Below are 27,457 nucleotides of genomic sequence, written 5' to 3'. Positions count from 1 at the left end.
GAAAATATGATAAATGTCGTATTAATTTGTCTTTTTGCAGAGTACTGTGCCCATCATGCCGAGATTATGGATAAATTGGACAAAATTATTGCCAATCGAGAGATTTTCGACCATAAAATGAAAATTTCATTTCGTTTTTTTTAAACTGTTGAAAACGCTGTCAAGGGTATAGAAAAATGTTTTCATTACATTGTTCACTTGATATTAAATCATTTGTGTACAACTGAGGATAATTAAAATTTTGTTAGTATTATTTTCCTTATTTGACCTTGTGTTATTACATTATTTATATGCATGCACCTTTTACGGATAATCTATTAATAGAATAACCGTCTAAGAACAATGACCAGCAAATCAAGAAATTGCTTAAAAAATCGCCTGACTCAGTCTAATTTATTACGATTTTTACTAAATAAACTAAAAAAAATATTATAAAATTAAAGTTACCGCGAGTTTTAGTATTAATCAGTATTAACTAAAAATAAATTATAATTTTGTAAGAATTAGTACTTGAAACTATTAGCAATAATCTCGGTCTTTGATCTTTGAATAAATATTTTTATGAGCAACCATTATTATAAAAGTCGTACAATGAAATAAATAAATATATATATACATATAAAGGGTGGACCATTTTAATCGCCCCACTCAAATTTCTCGGAATCTAAGCATGCTACAAGAAAATAGTTCAGACAAAAGTTTAAGGGGACAAGGGAGGCCATCTTTTGGTAAACTCAGTTTTGATCTTGAACTTAATTTTTTAAGGTCATTTGAAGGTCAGAGTGTTTTTTTAAATACAAACACCTATTTTTGACGCCGGATTCGGAAATAGCAGAAAATTTCATGTTCACAATAATGGTTTATAAGTTCTCAAAGTGACCTTGAAATGGTCGAATGAAGGTCAAATATTGAAAATTTATCTAAGACCGGTTTCTTTCCAATTTTTGTTGGTTTACTAATGTTGAAAATGGCTTACGACAATGGCGGTCACCAAACTTTGATCTGGGGAAGTCAATTTTCAAGGTCATTTGAAGGTAAGTATTTATTTTTAATGGAAGCACCTATTTCTAGCGCCAGATTCGGGAAGGGCGATACATTTCATCTCTACAATGGTAGTTTATAAGTTTTTCACGTGACCTTAAATAGGTCAATTCAAGGTCTAATGTTCACAAACTGTTTTTTTTCGAAAGTTTGATTGTTTAATAAGTTTAAAGGGCCAATGACTGATCATTTTAACATTAATAACATGTGTAAAAGTCATAAAAAAGCAGTTTCATTAAATAAAATATTTTAATTTCGTTCTCAATCTTATTTTTGGCGTAACCCAGAAACAACGACGTGGACGTAGTAAGTTATGTTTCCTTTGGGGCGCTTAATTAACGTGAGTCCCCTTGCCTCTGATGATTGGGGTGCTTGATTTACGTAAGTCCCCTTGCCTCTCATGAACGAGGTGCTTGATTTACGTGAGGCCCCGTGCCTCTCACGATCGGGGTGCTTGATTTCCGAGAGTCCCTTTACCTCTCACGATCGGGGTGCTTGATTAACGTGAGTCCCCTCGCCTCTCACGATTGGGGTGCTTGATTTACGTTAGTCCCCTTGCCTCTCACTATTCTAAATATTATTTGATAAATTTCGAAGCAAATGTCCGAAATGGCGTCCATTAGCTTCGAGGCATAAATTTAATCGCGTCTGGAAATGGTGAACGGTCTTGAGCAATATCCGTCTTGGTATAGCTGCGCATGCTCGACGAATATGATCTTGCATGTCTGCTCTAGTTGTGGGCCGTTCTTGAAAAACAACATTTTTTAAACATCCCCACAAATAAAAGTATGGAGATGTGAGGTCGGGTGAACAAGCAGGCCAGTACGAATGGCTGTGTGTGTGTATGCATACATAATTCTGGAAGTACCTGATTGATTGTAATAAAATTTGATGCGCATAAATATTTCCTCACTTTGAAATAAAGAAATTGTTTTTTTAAGTGTTTATTTTGTGGATTCTGATCATTGTATGGCTACTTTATGGCCATTTCTCTATTTTTAACAAAATATTTTTTCTTTTTTTGTTTCGTTATATAATCTATACAATATATTCAGCAATAGTGTTTCTGAAAGAGAATATAGATGCCTAATTTTTTCCGCAAGATTTTCTAAATTGATCGTTTTATTCAGTTGTTATGATGAAAAAGATTATTTTAAACAAAAATCATATCTGCTAAACTAAATCGTCAAAAAATTGGCAAAAATTTGGGTATTAATTAAATTTATGATTAAAAATTAATTAGTTTTAAATATTATATGTTTTAGAGTTTGTATTAAATAATTATGTGATAAATTAATACTGCTACCATTTTAATCTTCTGTAACCTGTAAACTTTAGCGAAGCGCACTGGAATTTACTAGTGTATTAAAATAGTAATTTAAAAACAAAATGTATCCAGCTTACAAGGCTTTATTCTTTATTTTTTATTTTTTCGAGGTTATGCAAACAATTTGTAATTGTTTATTTTTTATATTTGATTATAATATTTTTAGAATAACTATTTCTTAATTATAATTGACGAATGATTTAATTCCAAACCTTGTCGATTTACCATCGATTTAGGTTTCTATTGTACTTTTATTTACATTATTTATTACGTAACACATATATTTTACATATATATTCACACCTAGAGAATGTTAAGAAGTCTTACGCGCTATATTATCTTTTTGTAATAAACTAGGTTCATTTATTATACCTACAGCCAATCACATAATAGTATTATTATCTTGGTTTATTTTGTATTTTAAAAAAATTATTCGGTCATACCTGTGTTTGGTGTATTAGGGTTTATGTGATTAATTATTTACTTATAATATAACGTCGCTCCTAACAAACGCTACTACATTTAAGGAAACTCAGATTTTCAATCGTCCTTTTAAAATTCATTTCCAAACCAATTAGACCCGATAAAAAAACCTAATCGATTTGAATACGTTTTTGTGATCCGGGATTTCCGAATATAAACCGATTAACACAATTATAACCGATTTGCACCGATTGGGCAAAATTTTTGACGATGTTTTAATCGGTTAAAATCGGTTATAATCGGTTATAATGTGTTAATCGGATTATATTCAGAAATCTCGGATCACAAAAACGTATTAAACCCGATTGTTATTTCTTTTAATCGGTCTAAATCGTTTGTAATTGTGCAAATGTTGCGGTCTAGTATGCTATGGTTCATTAATCGGTTTCAATGGATTTGCACGTATATCTTATGATTAATTGGTTAGTGTAGTAACTTAAACGGCCTTATATACTAACCATCATAGATTCTTTGCGCTTGCTAGTGAGAAAAACCGGACGACCCCTGGCAGCGTGTCTGCAACAGTCACTTTGTTCGCCTGATACATGTCTATTTTGGATAGAAATACAAAACCGATAACTGATAAACCGAAGTAATGTTTTCCAAGGTACTTTGTCTGCTCTTTAAATGAAGTTGTGCTCGAGGTGGTCAGTATCACCTGACCGATCACCGAATCTAGATCGTGCGCAATCATAAAATGTCAGTTGAATACCACTTTCAAGCAATTCCGATTATAACTGATTATTAACGGCCCCAACACTAATTTTTTAAACACGGTTAAGTTTAAAACAACAATATTAGAACCGATCAATTCTGATCATACAATATTGGTTAAGTACTGATTTTTAACCAATTCCAAATACAACCGATTATCATAGACACAAACGCTATTCTTTCAAAACACTATAACATTTGCACCACTATAAGAACTGATTAATCACGATCTCACAGTATTAGTTAAATAATTATTTGGACTGATTACGTTTACAACCGATTATTACCAACCTTAACTCTAATCCTTTAAATACGATTACATTTGCACCACTATAACAACGGATTAATCCCGATCACACGTGTTGGTTGAAAACTGATTAGGCCTGATTCCGTTTACAACCGATAATTACCATAGAAGATTTAAATTACAAAAAAAATCAACGGTTAAGAGCAATTTTTTCCAATTCAAAATTATTAATATTATTGGTATTATGAATATTATGGCATTATTTAAGTTTTCATTAATAATGTTACAAATAATTTAAGTTAATAATTAACTACTATTTTTTCGTTTGCGATACAATCACAGCTTTTCTATTATATTTGATAAATGCCTAGTGTCATCCTCCTCGTAGACGATGTCACGTCAACCGGAGGGACCCTCCGGACACCTGGACATCGTCTGCAGGGTGTCACGAGTATTTCGCCGGATATTCATACTTTACCGAATTCTAACCCTCGTAGACGATGTCCCGTCGATCAGAGGGTCCCTCCGGACATCTGGACGATCTTTCGTCGACCTGGGGGCTATTTTGATCCCTGAACAGAATCTATAGAAAATGATGTTGGAGGATTATAGAAAAATAAATCAAGATTTTAATAAAAAGACTAATAATTTATTTTAAAAATATTTAAAGATTTATTATTATAATATCGACGGCTGAGTGGAATAAGAACGTATCTCGTCGGCGGCTACAAGGTCGTCGTATCCTGGTGGCGGCTTCGAGAACGTCGTATCCCGGTGGCAAGTTCGAGAACGTCGTATCTCTGGATTCGCTTCAAGAACAACTTTTACTTTTGTAATTCTTGCTAAATAGACGCCATACAAAATTTTGAAAATAATAGAGTTAATACTCGGGACACCCTGTAGACGATGTCCAGGTGTCCGGAGGGACCTTCCGGTTGACGAGACATCGTCTACGAGGGTTAGAATTCGGTAAAGTATGAATATCCGGCGAAATATTCGTGACACCCTGTAAACGATGTCCAAGTGTCCGGAGGGATCCTCCGGTTGACGAGATATCGTCTACGAGGAGGATGACACTAGGCATTTATCAAATATAATAGAAAAGCTGTGATTGTATCGCAAACGAAAAAATAGTAGTTAATTATTAACTTAAATTATTTGTAACATTATTAATGAAAACTTAAATAATGCCATAATATTCATAATACCAATAATATTAATAATTTTGAATTGGAAAAAATTGCTCTTAACCGTTGATTTTTTTGTAATTTAAATCTTCTATGGTAATTATCGGTTGTAAACGGAATCGGGCCTAATCAGTTTTCAACCAACACGTGTGATCGGGATTAATCCGTTGTTATATATATATGTTATGTACTTTAGGCTTTATCATCCCATTTACTTTTTCGCAACGCTTCTGGAACTCTTACAAAGACTCGACTACCATAAATTTTCAAATTTTTTACATTAGGTTTGATACCAAAAAATATTTCATAAGGAGTTTTGTTCTCCGCTGTATTAGCAATTATACGATTCTTTAAATAAGCAACAGTTTTAATTATTTCGGGCCAATAACGTCTGTGAATTTGCGCTTCAAGCATTAAGGATCTACATATGTCCATAGCTGATCTATTGTATCTTTCCGCTACTCCATTCAGTTCATGGACGTACGGTGGACATGTTACTAATTCTATTCCTTTGGACTTTACAAAATCATAAATCTCGCGGTTCAAATATTCTTCGCCATTATCAAATTTCAACTTTTTTACCCTTTTATGAAATTTATTCTCTACTAAATTTACATATTCATTCAGACAACTGGCAGTTTCTGATTTGTTTTTAATACAAAAGATTCTAGTGCATTTACTGTAATCATCAACAAAAGTTACGAAATATTTTTCTCCACCATAACCGATTGTGTTATGTGGACCATTTAAATCTGTGTGAATTAATTCTAAAATTTCAGTAGTTTTTGTTCTATTATTTTCAAACGGTACATTAGCCATTTTACTTTCTATACAATTTGCACATTTCATTTCAGTACTTTCGATTTTTTCTGGCAGGCCTTCTACTAATTTATTTTTGACTAACTAAGTATTGATAATTTACATGACCAAGTGCCCTATGCCATTTCTCTTTATCAGTCAGTGTCATTGAATTTACGTAAATTTCTTTGTTCTCCATTTGTAGTACAAAACTTTTCATAAAATAGAGATTATCTTTTTTATTTGTAACTGCTATCAACTCTTTAGATTTATTGTATATTTTGGCATTATCATTTTAGCTACTACTGTGCAATTTTCTGTGACTTTAGATAAACTCAATATATTTTGCTTAATTCCTTTAACATAATAAACATTTTTAACATCTACTTGTTTTTGATTGTAATAATTTTTGAAAAGTAATTTCGCAGTTCGAATTTTAGTGGCTTTCAAATTTTTTATTACCGTCTGGTAATTTTACATCAATAGGCTCTTTTAAACATATGAATTTATGAAAGAATTTATCGTTATTTATAATGTGGTCAGTACAGCCACTATTTAGAATCCAATTTATTTGTCCTAAATTTTCGCTACTATTTTTTAACACAGTTACCTGATTTACCTCTGGATTGCAGACCTGTGTCAGCCATGCTTCGGATGGGTGGTCTTCCTGTTGTTCGCCTGAAGATTCCCCCTGGGTTGAGATGAACCTCGTCCACGACCTTGAGCTCTGTAGTTTCCACCTCTGTTGTGACCCCTGGTGTAGCCTCTGTTGTAGCCTCTGTTGGAACCTCGTTGGTGAACTCGTTGACCTTGACTGGAGTGAGCACCTCGTCCCCGGTTGCTCTGATGTGGTCTTGTGCATTCGTCTTTGAAGTGGCCAAATTTTCCACAGTTGAAACATTTGCGTCTGGTTTGTACCGTAAAGGTACTGACGTTTGATTTATTATTAGACTCGGGTTGAGTCATATTTTTCTCTTTAATTTTTGACTTTACATACTCTACTGTTCGTTGATCCTCTGGTATAACATTGTAACGGACGAAGAGGAGAACGAGTCGGAAAGCGAAAAAGAGTAGACGCGGGCTTGAACCGCGGACCCCGAGATTAACAAGCAGGAGCTCTAACCACTGAGCTAACGTCTACGACGCATTCGGACGCTATGCATCGTAGTACGGCTCGGCAGACTCTTATCGCTGACTCGTCTCCCAAGCTCGCGTTGCAGACGTGTGCGTCTGTGACAACATCTATAAAATCTCCGATGTAGCTGTAACTTGGTGGCAAAGCTCTGATTAAATATCTTAACTTTTCGGTTTCTTCTAATTTTCCACCAGCCGTTTTGAACTCATTAGTGACCTTTTCGAATTCTACAAAAAATTCTTCCACTGTTTTGTAATTATTTAATTTAATTTCTTCGAATTTTCCTCTGCATATAATTTGCAGGGCTGTAGACTGACTTAAATACATCTTGTCGAATTTGTTTATCATCTCGAAAGCCGTTGTGCATTCACCAACATATTCTAATTGTTTATCCGATATTGTGCTTATAATTATTGTTCTGGCTTTTAAATCCATTTTATTCCATTTTGGTTCGTCCTTTCTGTTATCTTCAATCATTGCTTTGACTTCTGGATCTCAAAATATCTTCAATTTTGGCTTGCTTAGCCATTTCTTGTTTTGTAATTCTTATATTTGCGTACACTTGTCTTTTTAGTATAATAATTTTCTTCAATTCTTTTAAAAATAATTTTCTAATCGGATTTCTTATATTTTCCTTCCAAACAATTTCTTTATTTTCTAATTCGTGATCTTGAATTACTTTTAGCTTAAGCCACGAGAACATGTGCTTAACCTCGAAATTGCCACGTGCTCTGTACTAGCACGTTACCATGTTTTTCACTTGCCGACTTTAATCCACTGACATCGCACTTAAATCTTGATTAATTTTCAAAAATCTTCTTATAAGTTTGTACCTTTATCTTCGTCACTGAGTATATATTTTTTGATTTTAACCTTATTTGACTGGTTAATCTTCACTTGAAACTTTTCGTTATTCGACAGACGTTTCGACACGAAAATTCGAATTCCAATGCTTCACAAGCATATAATCTTTCTGAGAAATTTTCTCCTTTAATTTCACTACTCAATTTTTCTCTGTGCTATTCAGTTCGTTAACAATAACCGTTTACTTCTTTTCCACGTGGCTTTTCTTCTAACCTCACTTTATAACCCCCCTCAATTTTACATCTCCCCGAAGGTTAATGTAAAATTTAAAATAAAAGGTTCCAACGCTCTACTACCATGTTGGAAGTGGTGGATGAATAAGTGAGGCAGATTTATTATTGATTATAATAAATATTAGTTTATTGATAGAGTGGCTTGAGAGCCAGACGTAGTCGGCAGTGCGTCCGCTCAGCTCGGAGTCTTACAGGCAAGAGGGAGAGTATAGTACAGTGTCGCATAGTCTGACTCCACGGAGCTGAGTATACAGTATAGTATGCGCTTAGAGTATATACGCGAGGCATGCGCACTATGCTCGCGTTCGATCGAGCTTGTCTCGTTGCACCAAATTGTCGTCAACCAGTAGATGGCGCGACGAGTACCGTTTTAAGTATTAGACTGTATAAATTCATATATTACAACAAAAATAAATCGGGGTTTTACGTATTCGGAACGACTTCCAATTAAAGCTGATTAAAACCAATTAACTAATAATCGTACTGCTCGATCATCTTAATTAAAACCGATTAGAACCGATTAAAATGAAATCGGCATTAATCGGGTCTAATTGGTCATTTTTAGCAGAGTTATGATTCTATCCGTGTAAGACCTAAAGCTTATCATGGCCTGGATAAATTTGTTTTGCAATAATACTTTGAAAATGCGATTTAAAAATATCTGTTGTCAAATTTATGTATGCAATATTCTTTAGTAGGGGCGAGGATAAAATTATTATTTTTTTATGTATTTCAATTTTAACAAAGCTCTTGTTTTTGTTTTTGCATAAAAAAGATGTACAATGTGTTTCTCTGTTACAATGCCGCTACCCTAAGCGGGTCTTGGGCGTTGTCGTCCAGATCGGACGGGTGGGTGCCTATCACCACTACACAGCGCGTCCTTAGGTTGCGGATAGAGGAACAGCCCCTGAGAAAGAGGTTAGCTGCGAATAAATTGAATAAGCAGCCGCGGACAGCCGATAGGAACAGGCGTGGGTGTGATGAGCCCACACTGTCGAACGCATTCATCTAGAAACACTACGCAAGCACCACAACAACAAAAACACTTAACATTATCTCTTATCTCTCAATCTATCTCTTTCATCACACATTACAAAAATGGGCAAAAATCCTGCTGCCGAGGAGGATGCGGGAGGGATGACAACTGCCCCGAAAGGGGATGTGTAGAATGATTCGTCACCTGGTCTTACGCGGTAACGATGCCAGCGAAGGCGCGCTGCCTTGCAGGGGGGCGTTAGGATGCGAGAATGAAACCGTAGTGTGTCTGACGACGAATTGACACTGTCCTCGTCAAAGTCGGAAAGCTCTCATACTTAGTTCTAGAGAGGTATGGGGTTATCACCTCTAGAACGGTGGACACACCTGCGATCGGAACAGGATCCGAAGCGCGCGGGTTTAACATAACATCATGGCTCAAAAAAATCAAATCCGAACCAAAAGGGACTTAAGGGTCGGAACTTGGAATGTTCGCAGTCTATACAGAGCAGGTGCGTTTAAAGAACTCGTAAAGGAAGCTAATAGGTACAATCTAGATTTGGTAGCAATACAGGAATCGCGGTGGTCAGATGGCGGAGTACTAGCATCGGGTAACTTCGCGTACCTGTATGGGGCCGGGAGTGGGGGATCTCTAGGCACCGGATTTCTCGTAAGCAAAAGCATCATACATTCGGATAAAAGTTTCAAATCCGTCAATGATAGGCTCTCGTACATCATTATCGAAGGTCAATGGTATAGATATGTATTTATTAATGTACACTGTCCTACGGAGGACAAAGAAGAAGAAGCTAAGGATCTCTATTACGAAACTTTAGAGCAGGTAATCAACCAGTTCGCGTCTTACGACACAAGAATAGTATTAGGCGATTTCAATGCTAAAATAGGTAGGGAGGAAATGTTTAGGCCTACTATAGGTAAGGAAAGCCTGCACGAAGCCAGCAATGATAACGGTATTAGGGTCATAAATTTCGCGGCGGCAAAAGATCTTATAATCAAAACTACGTGTTTTAAGCACAAGAACATACACAAGGCAACGTGGACATCGCCGGACGGGGCCACACAGAACCAAATTGATCATTTCCTCATTGAAAAAAGACGTCATACTAATGTTCTTGACGTAAGGGCTTACAGAGGGGCAGATAGCGACTCGGACCACTTCCTAGTAGTAGCCAAATTAAGAGCTAGACTAGTAGCGAATCAAAATAGTAAGCGAGCAAACAAGGTAGAAAGCTACGATATTGAGAAACTACGAGATAGAACAGAGCGAATTAGGTACCAGATAGAAATTAATAACAGGTTTCAGGCACTTGAAGAAGCAAACACATCGCCGGAGGGGAATGACGAACCGAATAGCTTATGGGGGGACATCGAAAAAACGGTAAAAGAGGCCGCGAACAAAGTACTGGGTAAAAAGAAAAAGCCAAAGAGCAAACCATGGTTTGATGAAGAGTGCGAACTCTGGTTTGAAAGGCGCAAAAAGGCTAAATTAGATAGCTTACAAAATAGAAGCGATAAGACCGTAGAAGAGTATTCTAACGTAAGGAAACAGACGAGCGCGATCTACAGAAATAAGAAGCGGGAGTATCAAAAGAATCTCATTAGGAGAATAGAAACTAACAGTAAGGAAAATAACCCCCGCGAAATGTACAGAGGGATTAACGCCATCAGAAAGGGTTTTAGGAGTAGAGCGCAATTGATGAAGGACGAAAACGGGGACCTCGTAACAAATGACAACGAATTACTGTCGCTGTGGAAAAATTATTTCGATAAATTATTAAACGTGCACGAAAATAGCGAAGAATTAGGGGACGAAATTCACACTGCTGAACTCCACGTGGAGGAACCGAGCTACCAAGAAGTAGAGGCCGCGATTAAAAAACTAAAAAACAACAAAGCCGCGGGAAATGACTCTATACCAGCTGAGTTACTCAAATATGGGGGCGTCGAGCTCACTTTCAAAATCTATAAACTAGTATGTGCCATCTGGAAAAATGAATCAATACCCGAAAATTGGAAGGAATCTATCATTATACCGATTTTTAGAAAGGGGGATAAGACAAACTGCAATAACTATAGGGGTATTTCACTTTTAGCAACGTGCTACAAAGTTCTGTCAAACGTAATACAAGCTAGACTCACTCCATTCGCGGAAGATATAGTAGGAGATTATCAGTGCGGATTTCGGCGCAACAGATCGACGAGCGATCAAATGTTTACCATAAGACAGTTGTTAGAGAAAAAGTGGGAATTTTGCGAAACCATACACCAACTATTTATAGATTTTAAAAAAGCGTACGACTCTATTAAGCGAAGCAAAATGTATCAAATTCTAGTACTTCTCGGTGTACCGAAAAAACTCGTGAGATTAATTCAAATATGTATGGACGGAAGCACGGGAAAGGTCCGAGTAGGCGGTAATGTATCAGAACCCTTCATGATACGCGATGGTTTAAAACAAGGGGATGGGCTCTCTACGGTGCTGTTCAACTTAACGTTAGAGTATGCCGTTAGAAAAATGCAGGTTAGCCAGATGGGCGCAACGCTTAATGGAACAACGCAGATACTAGGCTACGCAGATGATTTGGATATACTGGGGGATTGTAGGGAAACGGTAGCAAGAAACGCGGAAATCCTCATAAAAGTGGTGGAGTATACAGGGTTAGAAGTGAGTGAATCAAAAACAAAGTACATGATTGTGGATAAGCTAGGCATCTGCAGAGGGGAGGAAGATCTCAGAGTTGGGAATTTTACTTTTGAAAAGGTTAGCGAATTCAGGCTCTCACTAAGCAGGCGGACAACCGTTTTAGGGTATTTGAAAATAAAGTCTTGCGAAAAATATACGGGCCGAAGAAAGATGAGGAAACCGGGGAATGGAGGAGACTACACAATGATGAGTTACACAATCTGTACGCGTCACCAAATATTAACAGAATAATAAAATCGCGCAGATTGGGATGGGCAGGGCACGTAGCGAGAATGGGAGACGACCGTACGGCAGCGCGTGTCATGAAGGGCAGGCCGATGGTAACGCGACCTCTAGGTAGACCTAGACGTAGATGGGAGGACAACGTAAAAGCGGATCTAGTAGAAATAGGACGGGTGGGTGTCGATCGGAGAGGTGCATCTTGGGTAGGGTTGACACAAGATAGGGCAGCGTGGAAGGCTTGCGTAGATGAGGCGATGAACTTTCGAGTTCCAAATGCCATGTAAAAAAAAAAAATTATTATTAGTACTTGATAATTGATTTGTACAAGTCATAATATCATTGACTACGGAACGGTCATTTAAGTGACATTTCTTGTATGGTGCACAATCTTCCGTAGAATGATGCTTGGCAATAAAAGTAGTATTGCTATTGATATTATTTTTAATATCCTCGTTGATAAGGGTATTATTATTTAAAACATTGCTATCATCACAATCCGGATTGTCTAGAAAGTTGTCAAATTAATTTTTTCCGATTGTAAGTCATTAGACCTATTTTGTAACTCAACGAAGTAATTGATTTTTGTTCTTTACTGTTACTATCTTTTATTTTCATATCTGCATATTTTTTGTGAAACATCAGTTCCTTTGCTTGTCATCTTTGTTTAATGCTTCATGTTAATTCAATGTCACTGTATTGGCAAGCAGCATTATTAAATATTAAATATTTGTTTTTGTAATTTTCGTTGTCGACTATTTAAAATATTTTTCATTGCTCCGATCATCTCTGAAGTTGGCTTGAATAGTTGAGCTCCCTTATGATCTTTAATATATTGAGCAGCTAAAAGTATAGCACGAACCATAAGGAAACTTAAACTACTTATTTTGCTTGTTTTAACATCTTTTAGTTTACTCCATACTCTTTCTGGCGTTGCACTCGAGTGGGGAACACGAAGAATAGTTAGAGCAAAATTAGCTAACTCTTCAAATAAATACTCGCTACTTTCTGATTCACAAAAACTCTATTAATAATAAACCAAAATTTATATGTTAATAAACGAGACCACTTATCATTCATTTTCTTTTTGCAAGATGATTCACTACATGATTTTACATGGGGATACCCTTCAAATGCATTTTGCGGATTAAAGAAATGGCGATCCTCTTTTAGGTCGCATCGTTCTTTCATTTGAGTGCAACTTTCTATCAGAAATTTTCTGCAAGTTTTGAGAAAATCTTCTTGAAAGTCTATCAATTGTTCGAAGATCGGTGAATTGTTGATGATACTATTAAACAAATTTTGTGCATTTTCTCCGATAGAGATATCATTTATTTTTTAAAGTGATTATAATCATCAGGATCTACGTTTGCAAAATCTATCCACATAATCATCTTTCATGTACATTGAGTAATTCTATGTATACATCTGTCATTTTGTTGTTTAAATTCGGAACAATAGCCTTTCCGGACTGTAAATATTCATTTGCTCTTGTTAACCTCGACAACATAGCTTCTAAGAAAAGGTAATACGACAGCATTAAGGGATCCTCCAGCAGCTTTAACATATTTTCAACGGATTTTCCTGTAGTTTGCCGATTGGACTTTTCTTTGGTTTCATTTCTCAAAAATATGATAAGAGCTGTGTATCTACGTAAAATGCGTAATATACACAAATACAGTGAAACCCATCGTACTGGTGTATGTCTTAATATTACTAATGGATCTAAACCAAGTTTCTCTTGAAGAACAAACTAATTATGCATTCTTTGTGATTATAAAGTGATGATATTAATTCTAAACATTCGGATGGAAATACTTTCATTGCATCACGTGCAACCAAATGCTCCAGATGACAAGAAAATTTGACTATTTTAATGTTTGGTACTAACGCTTGAAACCTGGTTGCAATTGAATTACACTGGCCCATCATTAAATTACAAGTATCTGAGCAAAAAGAAATAATATTAGTTGTTGGCACGTCAGCTTTTTTAAACGTATCAATTACTTCGTTGAATACGTATTCAGCATCAGCTTTCGATTTTTCATCTCCTTTGTATGAACGAACAATATCCCATAGTGTATCGCATACTTTCTTACGTTCGGTGTCTGTATATCGAACTGTTAATCACATACAAGAATGTACAGAAATATCAGTACATTCATCAATAAGAACTGAAAATTGAGTTTTCTGTTTATCCAATGAAACCTTTTTTAGCAAATCTGTAGCACGTATTACTTTGCAATATTTTTACGGATTCTTCTAAACCATTAAAAGATGAATTACGATCCACTGCCATAGCTGCTAATCTAATTTCTGCAATTGCAACGTCCTCGTCGAATTTTGTTGTCGCTGGTATTTCCCGGTATTGAATAAATGCTAGTCACTTTTTAAGTGCTTATCTATGACATTTTTTACTATAAGAAAGATCGTATTACAAGCAGTGCACTTAACTTTCTTGTCATTTTCACGTATAATGTACTAATACTCTTCATTTGCACTCCATTTTTCGAGATATTTTTTTTCTTATCCTGATTTGGCGTTTCGCTGTCAACAATTTGTCTACGTTGAAGTGTCAAATCTGTAGACGATTCTGTGTTACAGCCTGGTATAGCATCATAATCTTGATCAGCTGATTCGCTTCATGTTCCTGATGCCGGATTTGATCGCGCTGATACAGGTGGTGGGATAATTTCTTTTTCTTGTGATTCAATGTCTACCTTATTGATTCTACTGCATTATGGATTTGCAAAGTAACATTCATTTGATGGGTTTTTGTACTTGCATGGTGATTCAAATTGTATGTATGAGGAATCAATGTTTGATTACGAAATTTGCACAAAGCATTTTCACCCTCATTATCAGTATGACCTCTAGTTATTCACGACGCGAATCGAGGGTCTTTTTCCCACTCTTTATTATACTTTCTAACTACCATTTTAATATTTATGTTATAAATAAAATAGGCGAATAAAAAGTATATACTTATAATAAGCTTAAGCTAAAGGCTTATAAACTACGAGAGTTCCTATAATAAAAGATTTTCATGTATTTTTATGTATAAAATATTATTTTTACACATCCATTTGTATCGTCAGATCATAAAATGAAAAAGAATATTATAACAATATATAAATGGAATTGAATGTGTCGATTTGTGACACGCATTTCATTTCAACATCTTTCAGTTCAGGTGTAGTTACACTTTTTTTGAAAGTAAAAATAAAAGTTTTCTTAAACAGGCGGGCTAAATTTCGAAGATATTGTAGCAAGTATACGAAAATGTTTTACAATAGTAACTCAGTAAACTAGACAGTTCCATATGTTGACTATACTGAACAGTACTGATATTAATATTTTACAGTTCTGTATGCATTTGAATATTAAACCTACAATTTGAAAATTAAATTTTAAATAATTATATACATCTTTTTGATTTTTTTTTTTTTTTTGTTTACATGGCATTTGGAACTCGAAAGTTCATCGCCTCATCTACGCAAGCCTTCCACGCTGCCCTATCTTGTGTCAACCCCACCCAAGATGCACCTCTCCGATCGACACCCACCCGTCCTATTTCTACTAGATCCGCTTTTACGTTGTCCTCCCATCTACGTCTAGGTCTACCTAGAGGTAGCGTTACCATCGGCCTGCCCTTCATGTCACGCGCTGCCGTACGGTCGTCACCCATTCTCGCTACGTGCCCTGCCCATCCCAATCTGCGCGATTTTATTATTCTGTCAATATTTGGTGACGCGTACAGATTATGTAACTCATCATTGTGTAGTCTCCTCCATTCCCCGGTTTCCTCATCTTTCTTCGGCCCGTATATTTTTCGCAAGACTTTATTTTCATATACCCTAAAACGGTTGTCCGCCTGCTTAGTGAGAGCCCACGTTTCGCACCCGTACAGAACCACAGGCAGTATTATTGTCCTGTATATTCTTATTTTGACGTTTTTAGACAACAGCCTCGACTTAAGTAAATTACTCACGGCGTAGAAGCAAGCATTACCCGAATGGAGTCTCTTATTTATTTCGATATTAATCTCGTTTCTATCATTTATGGTCGTACCCAGATACCTGAATTCGCTAACCTTTTCAAAAGTAAAATTCCCAACTCTGAGATCTTCCTCCCCTCTGCAGATGCCTAGCTTATCCACAATCATGTACTTTGTTTTTGATTCACTCACTTCTAACCCTGTATACTCCACCGCTTTTATGAGGATTTCCGCGTTTCTTGCTACCGTTTCCCTACAATCCCCCAGTATATCCAAATCATCTGCGTTGTTCCATTAAGCGTTGCGCCCATCTGGCTAACCTGCATTTTTCTAACGGCATACTCTAACGTTAAGTTGAACAGCACCGTAGAGAGCCCATCCCCTTGTTTTAAACCATCGCGTATCATGAAGGGTTCTGATACATTACCGCCTACTCGGACCTTTCCCGTGCTTCCGTCCATACATATTTGAATTAATCTCACGAGTTTTTTCGGTACACCGAGAAGTACTAGAATTTGATACATTTTGCTTCGCTTAATAGAGTCGTACGCTTTTTTAAAATCTATAAATAGTTGGTGTATGGTTTCGCAAAATTCCCACTTTTTCTCTAACAACTGTCTTATGGTAAACATTTGATCGCTCGTCGATCTGTTGCGCCGAAATCCGCACTGATAATCTCCTACTATATCTTCCGCGAATGGAGTGAGTCTAGCTTGTATTACGTTTGACAGAACTTTGTAGCACGTTGCTAAAAGTGAAATACCCCTATAGTTATTGCAGTTTGTCTTATCCCCCTTTCTAAAAATCGGTATAATGATAGATTCCTTCCAATTTTCGGGTATTGATTCATTTTTCCAGATGGCACATACTAGTTTATAGATTTTGAAAGTGAGCTCGACGCCCCCATATTTAACTCAGCTGGTATAGAGTCATTTCCCGCGGCTTTGTTGTTTTTTAGTTTTTTAATCGCGGCCTCTACTTCTTGGTAGCTCGGTTCCTCCACGTGGAGTTCAGCAGTGTGAATTTCGTCCCCTAATTCTTCGCTATTTTCGTGCACGTTTAATAATTTATCGAAATAATTTTTCCACAGCGACAGTAATTCGTTGTCATTTGTTACGAGGTCCCCGTTTTCGTCCTTCATCAATTGCGCTCTACTCCTAAAACCCTTTCTGATGGCGTTAATCCCTCTGTACATTTCGCGGGGGTTATTTTCCTTACTGTTAGTTTCTATTCTCCTAATGAGATTCTTTTGATACTCCCGCTTCTTATTTCTGTAGATCGCGCTCGTCTGTTTCCTTACGTTAGAATACTCTTCTACGGTCTTATCGCTTCTATTTTGTAAGCTATCTAATTTAGCCTTTTTGCGCCTTTCAAACCAGAGTTCGCACTCTTCATCAAACCATGGTTTGCTCTTTGGCTTTTTCTTTTTACCCAGTACTTTGTTCGCGGCCTCTTTTACCGTTTTTTCGATGTCCCCCCATAAGCTATTCGGTTCGTCATTCCCCTCCGGCGATGTGTTTGCTTCTTCAAGTGCCTGAAACCTGTTATTAATTTCTATCTGGTACCTAATTCGCTCTGTTCTATCTCGTAGTTTCTCAATATCGTAGCTTTCTACCTTGTTTGCTCGCTTACTATTTTGATTCGCTACTAGTCTAGCTCTTAATTTGGCTACTACTAGGAAATGGTCCGAGTCGCTATCTGCCCCTCTGTAAGCCCTTACGTCAAGAACATTAGTATGACGTCTTTTTTCAATGAGGAAATGATCAATTTGGTTCTGTGTGGCCCCGTCCGGCGATGTCCACGTTGCCTTGTGTATGTTCTTGTGCTTAAAACACGTAGTTTTGATTATAAGATCTTTTGCCGCCGCGAAATTTATGACCCTAATACCGTTATCATTGCTGGCTTCGTGCAGGCTTTCCTTACCTATAGTAGGCCTAAACATTTCCTCCCTACCTATTTTAGCATTGAAATCGCCTAATACTATTCTTGTGTCGTAAGACGCGAACTGGTTGATTACCTGCTCTAAAGTTTCGTAATAGAGATCCTTAGCTTCTTCTTCTTTGTCCTCCGTAGGACAGTGTACATTAATAAATACATATCTATACCATTGACCTTCGATAATGATGTACGAGAGCCTATCATTGACGGATTTGAAACTTTTATCCGAATGTATGATGCTTTTGCTTACGAGAAATCCGGTGCCTAGAGATCCCCCACTCCCGGCCCCATACAGGTACGCGAAGTTACCCGATGCTAGTACTCCGCCATCTGACCACCGCGATTCCTGTATTGCTACCAAATCTAGATTGTACCTATTAGCTTCCTTTACGAGTTCTTTAAACGCACCTGCTCTGTATAGACTGCGAACATTCCAAGTTCCGACCCTTAAGTCCCTTTTGGTTCGGATTTGATTTTTTTGAGCCATGATGTTATGTTAAACCCGCGCGCTTCGGATCCTGTTCCGATCGCAGGTGTGTCCACCGTTCTAGAGGTGATAACCCCATACCTCTCTAGAACTAAGTATGAGAGCTTTCCGACTTTGACGAGGACAGTGTCAATTCGTCGTCAGACACACTACGGTTTCATTCTCGCATCCTAACGCCCCCCTGCAAGGCAGCGCGCCTTCGCTGGCATCGTTACCGCGTAAGACCAGGTGACGAATCATTCTACACATCCCCTTTCGGGGCAGTTGTCATCGCTCCCGCATCCTCCTCGGAAGCAGGATTTTTGCCCAAGTACTAATAATAATAATATTATAAACAGTTTGACGCCGTCAATAAATTATCTTGATAGTTCAATTGTACTATTGGAATCAGATCTATGTTTAGAAATCATGGATAACGGCCAAATGTCACACGTTGAATATTATATGCGTTATAAGACTGAGCAGTATACGATTGGCAGGTATAGTTGTATAAATAATCATCCTGTAAGAGACTATAGTGATCTCAATGAAAATAACTGTGCTCCTGAAATTCATACAAAAGATTATGAGAGTACATTGTGGTCAACTGAATATTATACATTACAGGGTCAGGCATTTATCGATGGGAATGTTATAGATGCATTTGGGTCTGTAAAAGAAAAACATTGGATAAATTCTGTCGTAGTCCCAACTCAACAGACCAAAAACATTTTAGTCATCATTGGTGAGAGAGCAATACCGAGCAATTGGTTTATGTTTCATCTTCAAAGTGAGTTTCATGGTAAGATCTTAATGCCATATGAGATGAATAATCATTGTTGCTTTTTTATTATAGACATCGATAAACAAACGTTAACGCACATTGATCCTTTAGCAGAGAAAGATAAAAATATACATGAGAGATCCCGTAACTGCACATCAAATTTTTTGAAATATTTGAAATGTCCCTTGCAAAAAAGATGTGGTAGTTTACGAACTCTTGACTGGTATTATGCCCCCTGCAAAGAGAAACGTAAACTTCAAACAGATGGTTATAATTGTGGGGTATTTGTAATGCATTACATGGATTGTGTAGGACGAAACATTGATTTTGATCTATCTTTTGATCCAAACAAATACAGATATGAAGTTGCAAAATTACTGATTGTTGAATCAGAAAATATGCAACAGACATGTTTATATTGCTTTAGCAATGACCGCGAATTGATGACTAAAGGTACAATCAACTGTGTGTTGTGCAATCGCTTTGCTCATAAAAGATGCATTAATCGCATAAATGAACATGGAATATCCATATCACTATTATATATTTGTAATTTGTGCTCAAATTCTAACTGTACATACACAAAGTACAAAATGAAAATCGAGCCACGACTTTAATTATTACACATATTTTATTAATATTCAGAAAATATTAGTTTAAAATATGTATAAATGATTGCTTGTCGTTCAAAATGTCAATGGCTTTTCAGAGTGCACGTTCATGCATGCTTGTACTATGTATAAACTTGTATGAACGGCAAATGTATTAAAAACATTTTTGAGCCACGTATTTTTTATCAAAATAAATGTACATGTCTACAAATAATATTTTGTTAAAGAAGGAAGGCGTACACTGCAAAACTGCACGGTTCGCAACTTAATTTTAATTTTTTTTATTGAGGTAGTATAAGTTCAAGTGGTGATCCATATATAAAAAGTCATGACCGGATGAAGTGAAGCCAAGAATGCGTCAATATGATTGGCTCATGTAGTGCGCATGCGTCAAAAGTATCGTTAGAATTTTTTGATTTGTTTTTGATTTCTAAAATTGATTCTAATATTAAAAATGTAATATAATACTATAATACATATCAAATTATAATTTGTGTATTTATAATATTCTAGAGGCATTCTACTCTCGAGAATATTCTATTCTCGAGACATAACCTTAAAATTTTAAAAGGAAGTTGGCGACAAAACCGCGGCAATTTTGAAATTTATATGAGCGCGAAATGAATCATATATTGTAAAGTTTGATATATTTCCGTGATAGAAAACAAATATTAAAAATATCAATCAAGTATTTATATTCCATTTAATAAGTTAATGAAATTATAGTCTACTACAGTGCGCGCAGCGCACTGCGCGAAGTCTAGTCTAGTTAAAAAAATATTAAGAATATACCCTATGATAGTATTAATTAGAAAAAAAACAATTTATTAACGAACAGAATGTTAAATATGAAATGTAGAAACAGTAAAATTATACCAAAGTTAAAATAATATAATTATTCCAATTTTGAATTAGATTACTATTATGTAAAATTAATGAAAATATGTCGGATAGTAGAATTGAAGAAACCAAAGAGAATATCATTAATTATATGTATGAATATCAACTATCCATCACTTGTCGAAATCCACCGTCACTAAATATAAAGACATAATTATTTATCATATTATTATATAAAACTTTATAAAGCGTTTATTATAATGATGTTTTTGAGATATTAGAAAAATGAAAACAAAATGTATATGGGTTGTGTAATTATATCATAAGTATACTACTACCTCAATGTTTCAATTTATTTTTAAATACTGTTATTGTATTCTTACAACAAATAAATATATATCATTATTGTTATTTTTAGTAAACATATTTGAATGACATAATTTTTTGAACAATACTTCTTGATTGCAATCTCTCTTAAAGAAATGATGGCCTTTGTTGTGAAGCATTTAAGAGTGCTCCAGACTTATGCTAGAAGTTCGAATTTTTAGAAGCGCCCGCACGTTACGTCTGAATAACAATTAATAATTTAAACAAACTTAAAGGTTGAAAAGTGGGTATTAGTGAGTTTCAGCAAGTGTAGTGTGTATCAAGGAATATTACAAAATTAAGTTTATTAGGTAAAAGTTTAAATTCACATTTTACTCCATCGGACAAATTTTAAGAAGCAGTGGCCATTTTGCTAACTACAATTTGACTTTTTCCGACAAAATAAACCGTTATTATTTAATTTTAATTGCTTAATTTTTTTCAAACATTCCTTAATACTTATTGCACGTGCTGAAAATCGATTTATGATGATAAAGTTAGTCAATTAATTATAATAAACAAAAAACGTTTTCTTCGATAGGTGGCAGGTCACTCAAGGTGGTGGAGCACTCTTAATACGTGATTTTGATTGGTCGCTGGTTGGTTGCCTAGGCAACGAGATCAGAACCGCGCTTTAAATTCATAACCCTCAAAACAGTCATAACTCATAACCCTGGTAGAAATGTTTAAGGTGTTTAAAATGAAATGTGGAAACCTTGATAACAGAAAAATATATGTAATATAACTAGCAAGAAATTTTAGTAAAAATTAATCATTACCAAGAGTGTCTAGTATTATCCCTAACCCTATTTGAAGTAGTAATAAAGTGTGTTGAATATTAGTTAATTTTTTTTTAAATGTCAGTGAGAAGTTCAATTAAAAGAATAAAGAGTTTGAAGATATACTGTGTCTCTGTGCCCAAAGTCGCCCCGGTGAGGTTTGAGAGGTTAATTTAAAGAAAAGTTCAGTATCCGAGTCAGTAAGTTTAAGTCTATCATTATACAATGCTCTTCCCGGCTGAAAATAATCATATGAGAGCTCATATGAGCCATCATATAAGCGATCATATGAGCCATCATATGAGCGATCATATGAGATTTTCGACCGGATTCTCATATGAGCTCTCATATGAGCTCTCATATGATATATCGCGATTTTTCATAAACATAAATAACCACATTACTTACTTTACCGCGCATTCTGACTTTTATTAGATTCTTTTTTATTACCACAGCTTTGTAAGATACTTCTAGAATTTAATTTTAAATAAATATTATATTGAAAAAACTTAGACTCGAGGAGAGTTGAACCCGGAACCTTAAGATTACGAAGCAAGCGTCCTAACCGCTCAGCCATCATCATCTTTGATATCTTTAGATTCTAATCATCATTATGATTTACACGTCCTTGTATGTTTTTCTTATTATTAAATGGTGGTGTCTTTGGGCACCTACATTCAAATCTGTACATAATAAAAGTCAGAGTCAAGGAGACTCACTCTAATCAAGCACCCCAAAGGGAACACAATCCTATTACGTCCACATCGTTGTTCCTGGGCAACACTAAAGTTAGGATATAAATATGGACTCCACATAACATTTGATATTGCATGTTTGCACTTTTGACCTTACAAAATGGCTTTGAAGTCAGCAAAGCATAATCACATTTTAAGTCAATTATTCTCTTAATGTTTATTACAATAACAAAATGATAATTCTACGAAAAAATTGAAAGGAAAACAATCTTAGACTGATACTTCTTATTTGACCTTGAATTGATATTCTCAAGGTCACTAAGGCAAACTTGAAATGTCATTTCCGACGTAATTTTTTCCGCTGCTCCGTATTCCGAGGTCAAAAATAGAGGTTCCTATTTAAAAAAATTACCCTCAAATGACCTTGAAAATCGAGTTCAAGGTCATAGGTGTTTGTGTCATTCGATGGCCCCCTTTACCCCCTTCAACTTTTGTTAAGGCCATTTTTCGTTAAAATTAGTTTTTCCATGGTTTTTTGTCGTGGTCGGATTAAAATGAAACACCCTGTATATTAACATATATAATATCTAAAGATATCTGTTTGTAAATAAAAAATGACGACTGCTCTAAATATTAACGCATATTACAAGACGTAATCGGCAGATTATATATATATTATATATATATACTTTCAGTATTCGGATCTCCAGCCTACGTGCACATACAAAAAATGTTTCGTAAGAAAATGGACGCAAAAGCATTCAAGGCAACCTTCGTTGGCTACGAAGGAGATTCCAGGAATTACAGGTTCTATAATCCGGCAACCAAGAAAGTAATTCAGTCAAGAGAGGCGGATTTCCTTGAAGATCGTGTCGGAGAAGCATCAGAAGATGCGGTCGATTCAGCAACCATTTGGAAGCATAAAGGTCAACCTTGGGAAATGGAACGGGAGGAAGCTGTTGAGAGAGACTCTCCAGCACCACCATTGCCAATTCCAGAACCGCCGTCGTCACCACCGTCTCCTCGACGAATCACGGACCATGCGCCAAGGCCAGTAGCGTCGCCACCACCGGAGGTCGAGCCAGTACTCGCTAAAACGACGAAAGCAGCCAACTCAAACGATGGCCAGCTGAGGGACTAGAGCAACATCAAAAAACCAAGCAAGTATCAAGCTAATATAATCGAGTATAATGATCCACAGACCTATCAAGAGGCAATCACGGGACCCGATGCTGTTCGATGGAAAGAAGCAATTAATGACGAACTACAGGCCCATGCTAAAAACGGCACATGGGAGCTGGTACGAAAGCCTACCGGTCACAGCATAATCGATTCGAAATGGGTCCTGAAGTATCAGGCAGCGAAGGCCGGTAAAGAGAGTCGCTGTAAAGCGCGCCTCTGTGCTCGAGGTTTTGGTCAGGAGTATGGCAAAAATTACCAGGAAACTTTTGCCCCGGTAGTTAGATATGACGCTTTGCGAATGCTGCTTGCTATTGCTAATCAAGAAGATTACGAGATTGTCCAATTCGACGTAAAAACGGCCTTTTTGCACGGTGTTTTAGAAGACGAAGTATATATGGCCATTCCGGAGGGACTAAATATAAGAGGCGAAGTTGACGATGTGGTATGTAAGTTAAAAAGGGCCTTGTATGGCCTAAAACAAGCTTCCAGATGTTGGAATATTACCTTTAAAAATTGTATGTTAGACCTAAACTTTAAACTGTGTGACTCAGAAAAATCTATATTTGTAAGCGCGAAAAATAGCAAGCTTGTATATGTTATATTATTTGTCGACGATGGTCTCGTTATGGCCAAACAAAGTAATGTATTGACTAATATAATTAGTACGCTAAAAGAAAGATTTGAAATTACTGTGTGCGAACCGCGTACATTTGTCCGTATGCAGATTGAACGCGATCGGGCTAATCGAACCATGTTTCTTCATCAGTCAGGGTATGCGTGGAAAATTTCGTGGAAAACAGTATGTACCCCTGTAGAGAAGGGAGAAGGGAATAGATCTGAACTCGATGAAACAACATGATTCTGAGATGCCTTACCGAGAACTAATTGGCTCTTTAATGTTTCTATGTACGGTCACGCGTTTTGACATGATGTACGGACTAAATTTATTTAGTCGTTTCTTAGATAATTATACGATTGCACATTGGACAGCAGCGAAGCGCATTTTGCGATATCTTAGAGGTACAGTCAATCACGGTATACTGTTTAAAAACAGTGGGAGTAATCACGAATTAATTGGGTTTTGTGATTCGGATTACGCGGGCGACACAGAAACGCGACGATCTACGTCCGGATACATTTTTCGTTACTGTGGCGGTCCGATTTCGTGGAGTGTTCAAAGACAAAAAAGTGTAACACTCAGCACCACCGAAGCCGAATACGTCTTGGCTAGCAATGCCACGCGAGAGGTCGTATGGTTGAGAGAGCTTTTGAGAGATGTCGGATTTCCATGCACAAAGCCTACCATTTTAAACATTGATAACCAAGGTGCAATTCAATTGATAAAAAACCCTGTTTTTCATAGGCGTTCTAAGCATATAGAAGTCCAGCATCACTTCGTTAGAGAGAAGTATGAGTGTGGAGCGATCGATGTGAAGTATGTACCAAGCGAAAATCAGCTCGCCGATATCTTCATGAATGTTTTTCTGGACGATAGTCTCGGCGCGAGCATCAAGCGACACGATAGGCAGTTCTAGTCTGGCCCTCGATATATATGGACGGGTGATATTTTCGGAAGCCCTCGAGTATGTTAGACTAAGAGGTGGAGAGTGCTTTGTTGAGGTCATCTCTCTTGTAACTAAAATAAACTCTATTATAACTACACTGCGCCTATTTTACATTTTACTCTGCTCCTATAATCCTTAACAATATATATATATACCCTATTAAATTCACTTAAAATTCTAAGATACACTTATTAAGTTTGTTATTATAATTAAATAATACAATTTTTCAATAGTAAAACCTTATTCAAATATACATGTATTGAAACTAGTAGTTATAACTACTGTTATAAAATGTTGGCTGTATGAAATAGATTCATTTACACTCGGCAGTATGGTTAAACTCCTAAAAAAATGAACTTTTAAAAAAGTAAAAGGTTAGGCGAGTTTGATATATTCCGCAACGAAATAACAGATAAAAAAGAACTGAGATCAATCAACCAAAGTCAGTAACCTTTTACTTTTTTCAAAGTTAATTTTTTTTAGAGATCCTTTTTAGTAATTTTTTTTGAGAATTTCATATTTCTCCTAAAAATAAAATATAAGCATCTTTAGCACCTTTCGACCATGGCTTTTTTGTAACATTTTTATCACTATGAAATGAAATCACTGATCGTTCTGATACACTACCCTCGTATAATTTCTACACCTAGACACCAAAAACCAGGAAGCGCACCACCTAGTCCTCGTTATCGGCCACCCTGTACACCTAGACACCGCCCTTGAGTGATGTATTTACCTAGACATAAAAAGTTACGGAGAGCATCACCTAGACCTCGTCATCGGCCACCCCATACGCCTAGACACCGCCCTCAATTTATTTCTACACCTAGACACTAAAAACTACATGTGAGCAAGCATGCAGAAAACCGATGAGAAAGCAATATCCATCTGTATATAGCTGCGCGGCTAACATAACGGTCCTAACATTTTTTTATTTAATTCGAGCATTTTGTGAATGACACACTCGTGTATTATATCAAAGGTAGCCTGTTCATATTAATATTTTTGTTGAAAATCATAGTTTGGCATAATAAAACATGATATAAGTCAAAATATATTTGAGACAATAAAGAAATGCATTTATTTCTTTGTAATGAAAAATGCGAACCCCAACATAGAAGTAAATAGTAGCGCGGGCGCCGCGGCTTCGTCTGCTTCTCAAACTCGCCTTCGTGGCGCTGCCGCGCCACTTGATTCTTATGAAACGATTTTGAAATCGTGCTTTTTGATTAATTGAAATTGTTCAATCCGACAATCTAATTGAACCATTTCAAAAACGTTCTACAAAAATTAATTATCATCGAAGATACATCTAATATTTAACAGTATATTTAATAATGACACATCGAATGATGTAAATCGCGAGCGAAGCAAGCGTTCTTTGCTAAAGTGTCCAAAATGTTCACGTTTTAGCACAGTTTGGCACAGTTTTGGCACAGCTTTGGCACAGTTTTGGCACAGATAAAAGTGAAATATTTGAGGATAATCTTTAACTAATTTTAAGACTTTTTTGTTCCTACAAAATTTTTTGCAAGTTCATAGTTATTGAGAATAAAATAGCTGAAGTGTTATATTTTTTCAATAGACTTTTCGGAAAATCAAAAATTTTCTTATACGGTTCTGAAAAAATTTGAGGGTACTTTTTGATCAATATTGGGACGTTTTTTTCAGGAAATTTTTCTTAAAGTCCATATAAATTGAGAAAAAAATTGCTAAAGATTGAAAGTAAAATTTATTGTTTTAAACGCCATTTTGTATAAATAAAATTTTTTTTTAATAATCTTCAGCCAATAACTTTTAGTTTAGGGTCCATGGACGCGTTATTCATTGGTATTAATAATGTAGAAAAATGCATAAACAAAAAAAAATTTCTTAAAATAATTTAAAAAAACAGTATTTTTTTAATTAGCAATTTTCACATGAAAAAACTCATTTTAGGGATTTTTACCCGTCACTATTTGAAAGAGCGACCTTTACAACATGGGGTATAGTGGTTCAAACATTTTTTTTCGATCAAATTCATTGTACCGTGAATCTCTGAACTTTGGTGCCGAAAAGTGTCCGTTCAGGCGCTGATGGGTTAAGAAAAAACGGATAGCAATAAAGTTGGAGCTCGTCGAAAATAACATTTTTAACAAGTCGTACAATTATTTTAACATATTTATATATATAATATCGAATAAAGAAATGTATAAAAATGTAGTAAACTGAATGAATCTATTTAGTGGAAATGAAAAATATGCCAATCTGTGCCAAAACTGTGCCAAAACTGTGCCAAAACGTAAA

At 36.1% G+C, this 27,457-nt stretch overlaps 1 protein-coding gene across 6 annotated transcripts in view; it reads left to right on the top strand.

Moving 5' to 3' along the window:
* Window positions 1–27,457, top strand: part of LOC100679872 — a 106,413-nt gene that overhangs the window by 48,892 nt on the left and 30,064 nt on the right. For 2 of the 6 annotated variants that reach the window (XR_004226432.1, XR_004226431.1), the window contains one exon: window positions 18,977–19,151. The exons of 1 other annotated variant lie outside the window; for it this stretch is intronic. Coding sequence is in view for 3 of the 5 variants with exons in the window: in XM_031921455.1 (XP_031777315.1) it covers window positions 18,977–19,098 (122 nt within the window). In the remaining 2 variants the exon portion in view is untranslated. Of the gene's footprint in view, window positions 1–40; window positions 263–18,976; window positions 19,152–19,205; window positions 20,146–27,457 lie in introns of those variants that run through there. 3 more of the 6 variants (XM_031921457.1, XM_031921456.1, XM_031921455.1) reach the window with 2 other exon arrangements.

The sequence above is a fragment of the Nasonia vitripennis genome, assembly GCF_009193385.2.
Source record: "Nasonia vitripennis strain AsymCx chromosome 1 unlocalized genomic scaffold, Nvit_psr_1.1 chr1_random0011, whole genome shotgun sequence".
In the NCBI taxonomy this organism is placed as follows: domain Eukaryota; kingdom Metazoa; phylum Arthropoda; class Insecta; order Hymenoptera; family Pteromalidae; genus Nasonia; species Nasonia vitripennis.
Note: the sequence above shows the minus strand (reverse complement) of the source record. Positions and strands in the feature narration are given on the sequence as shown.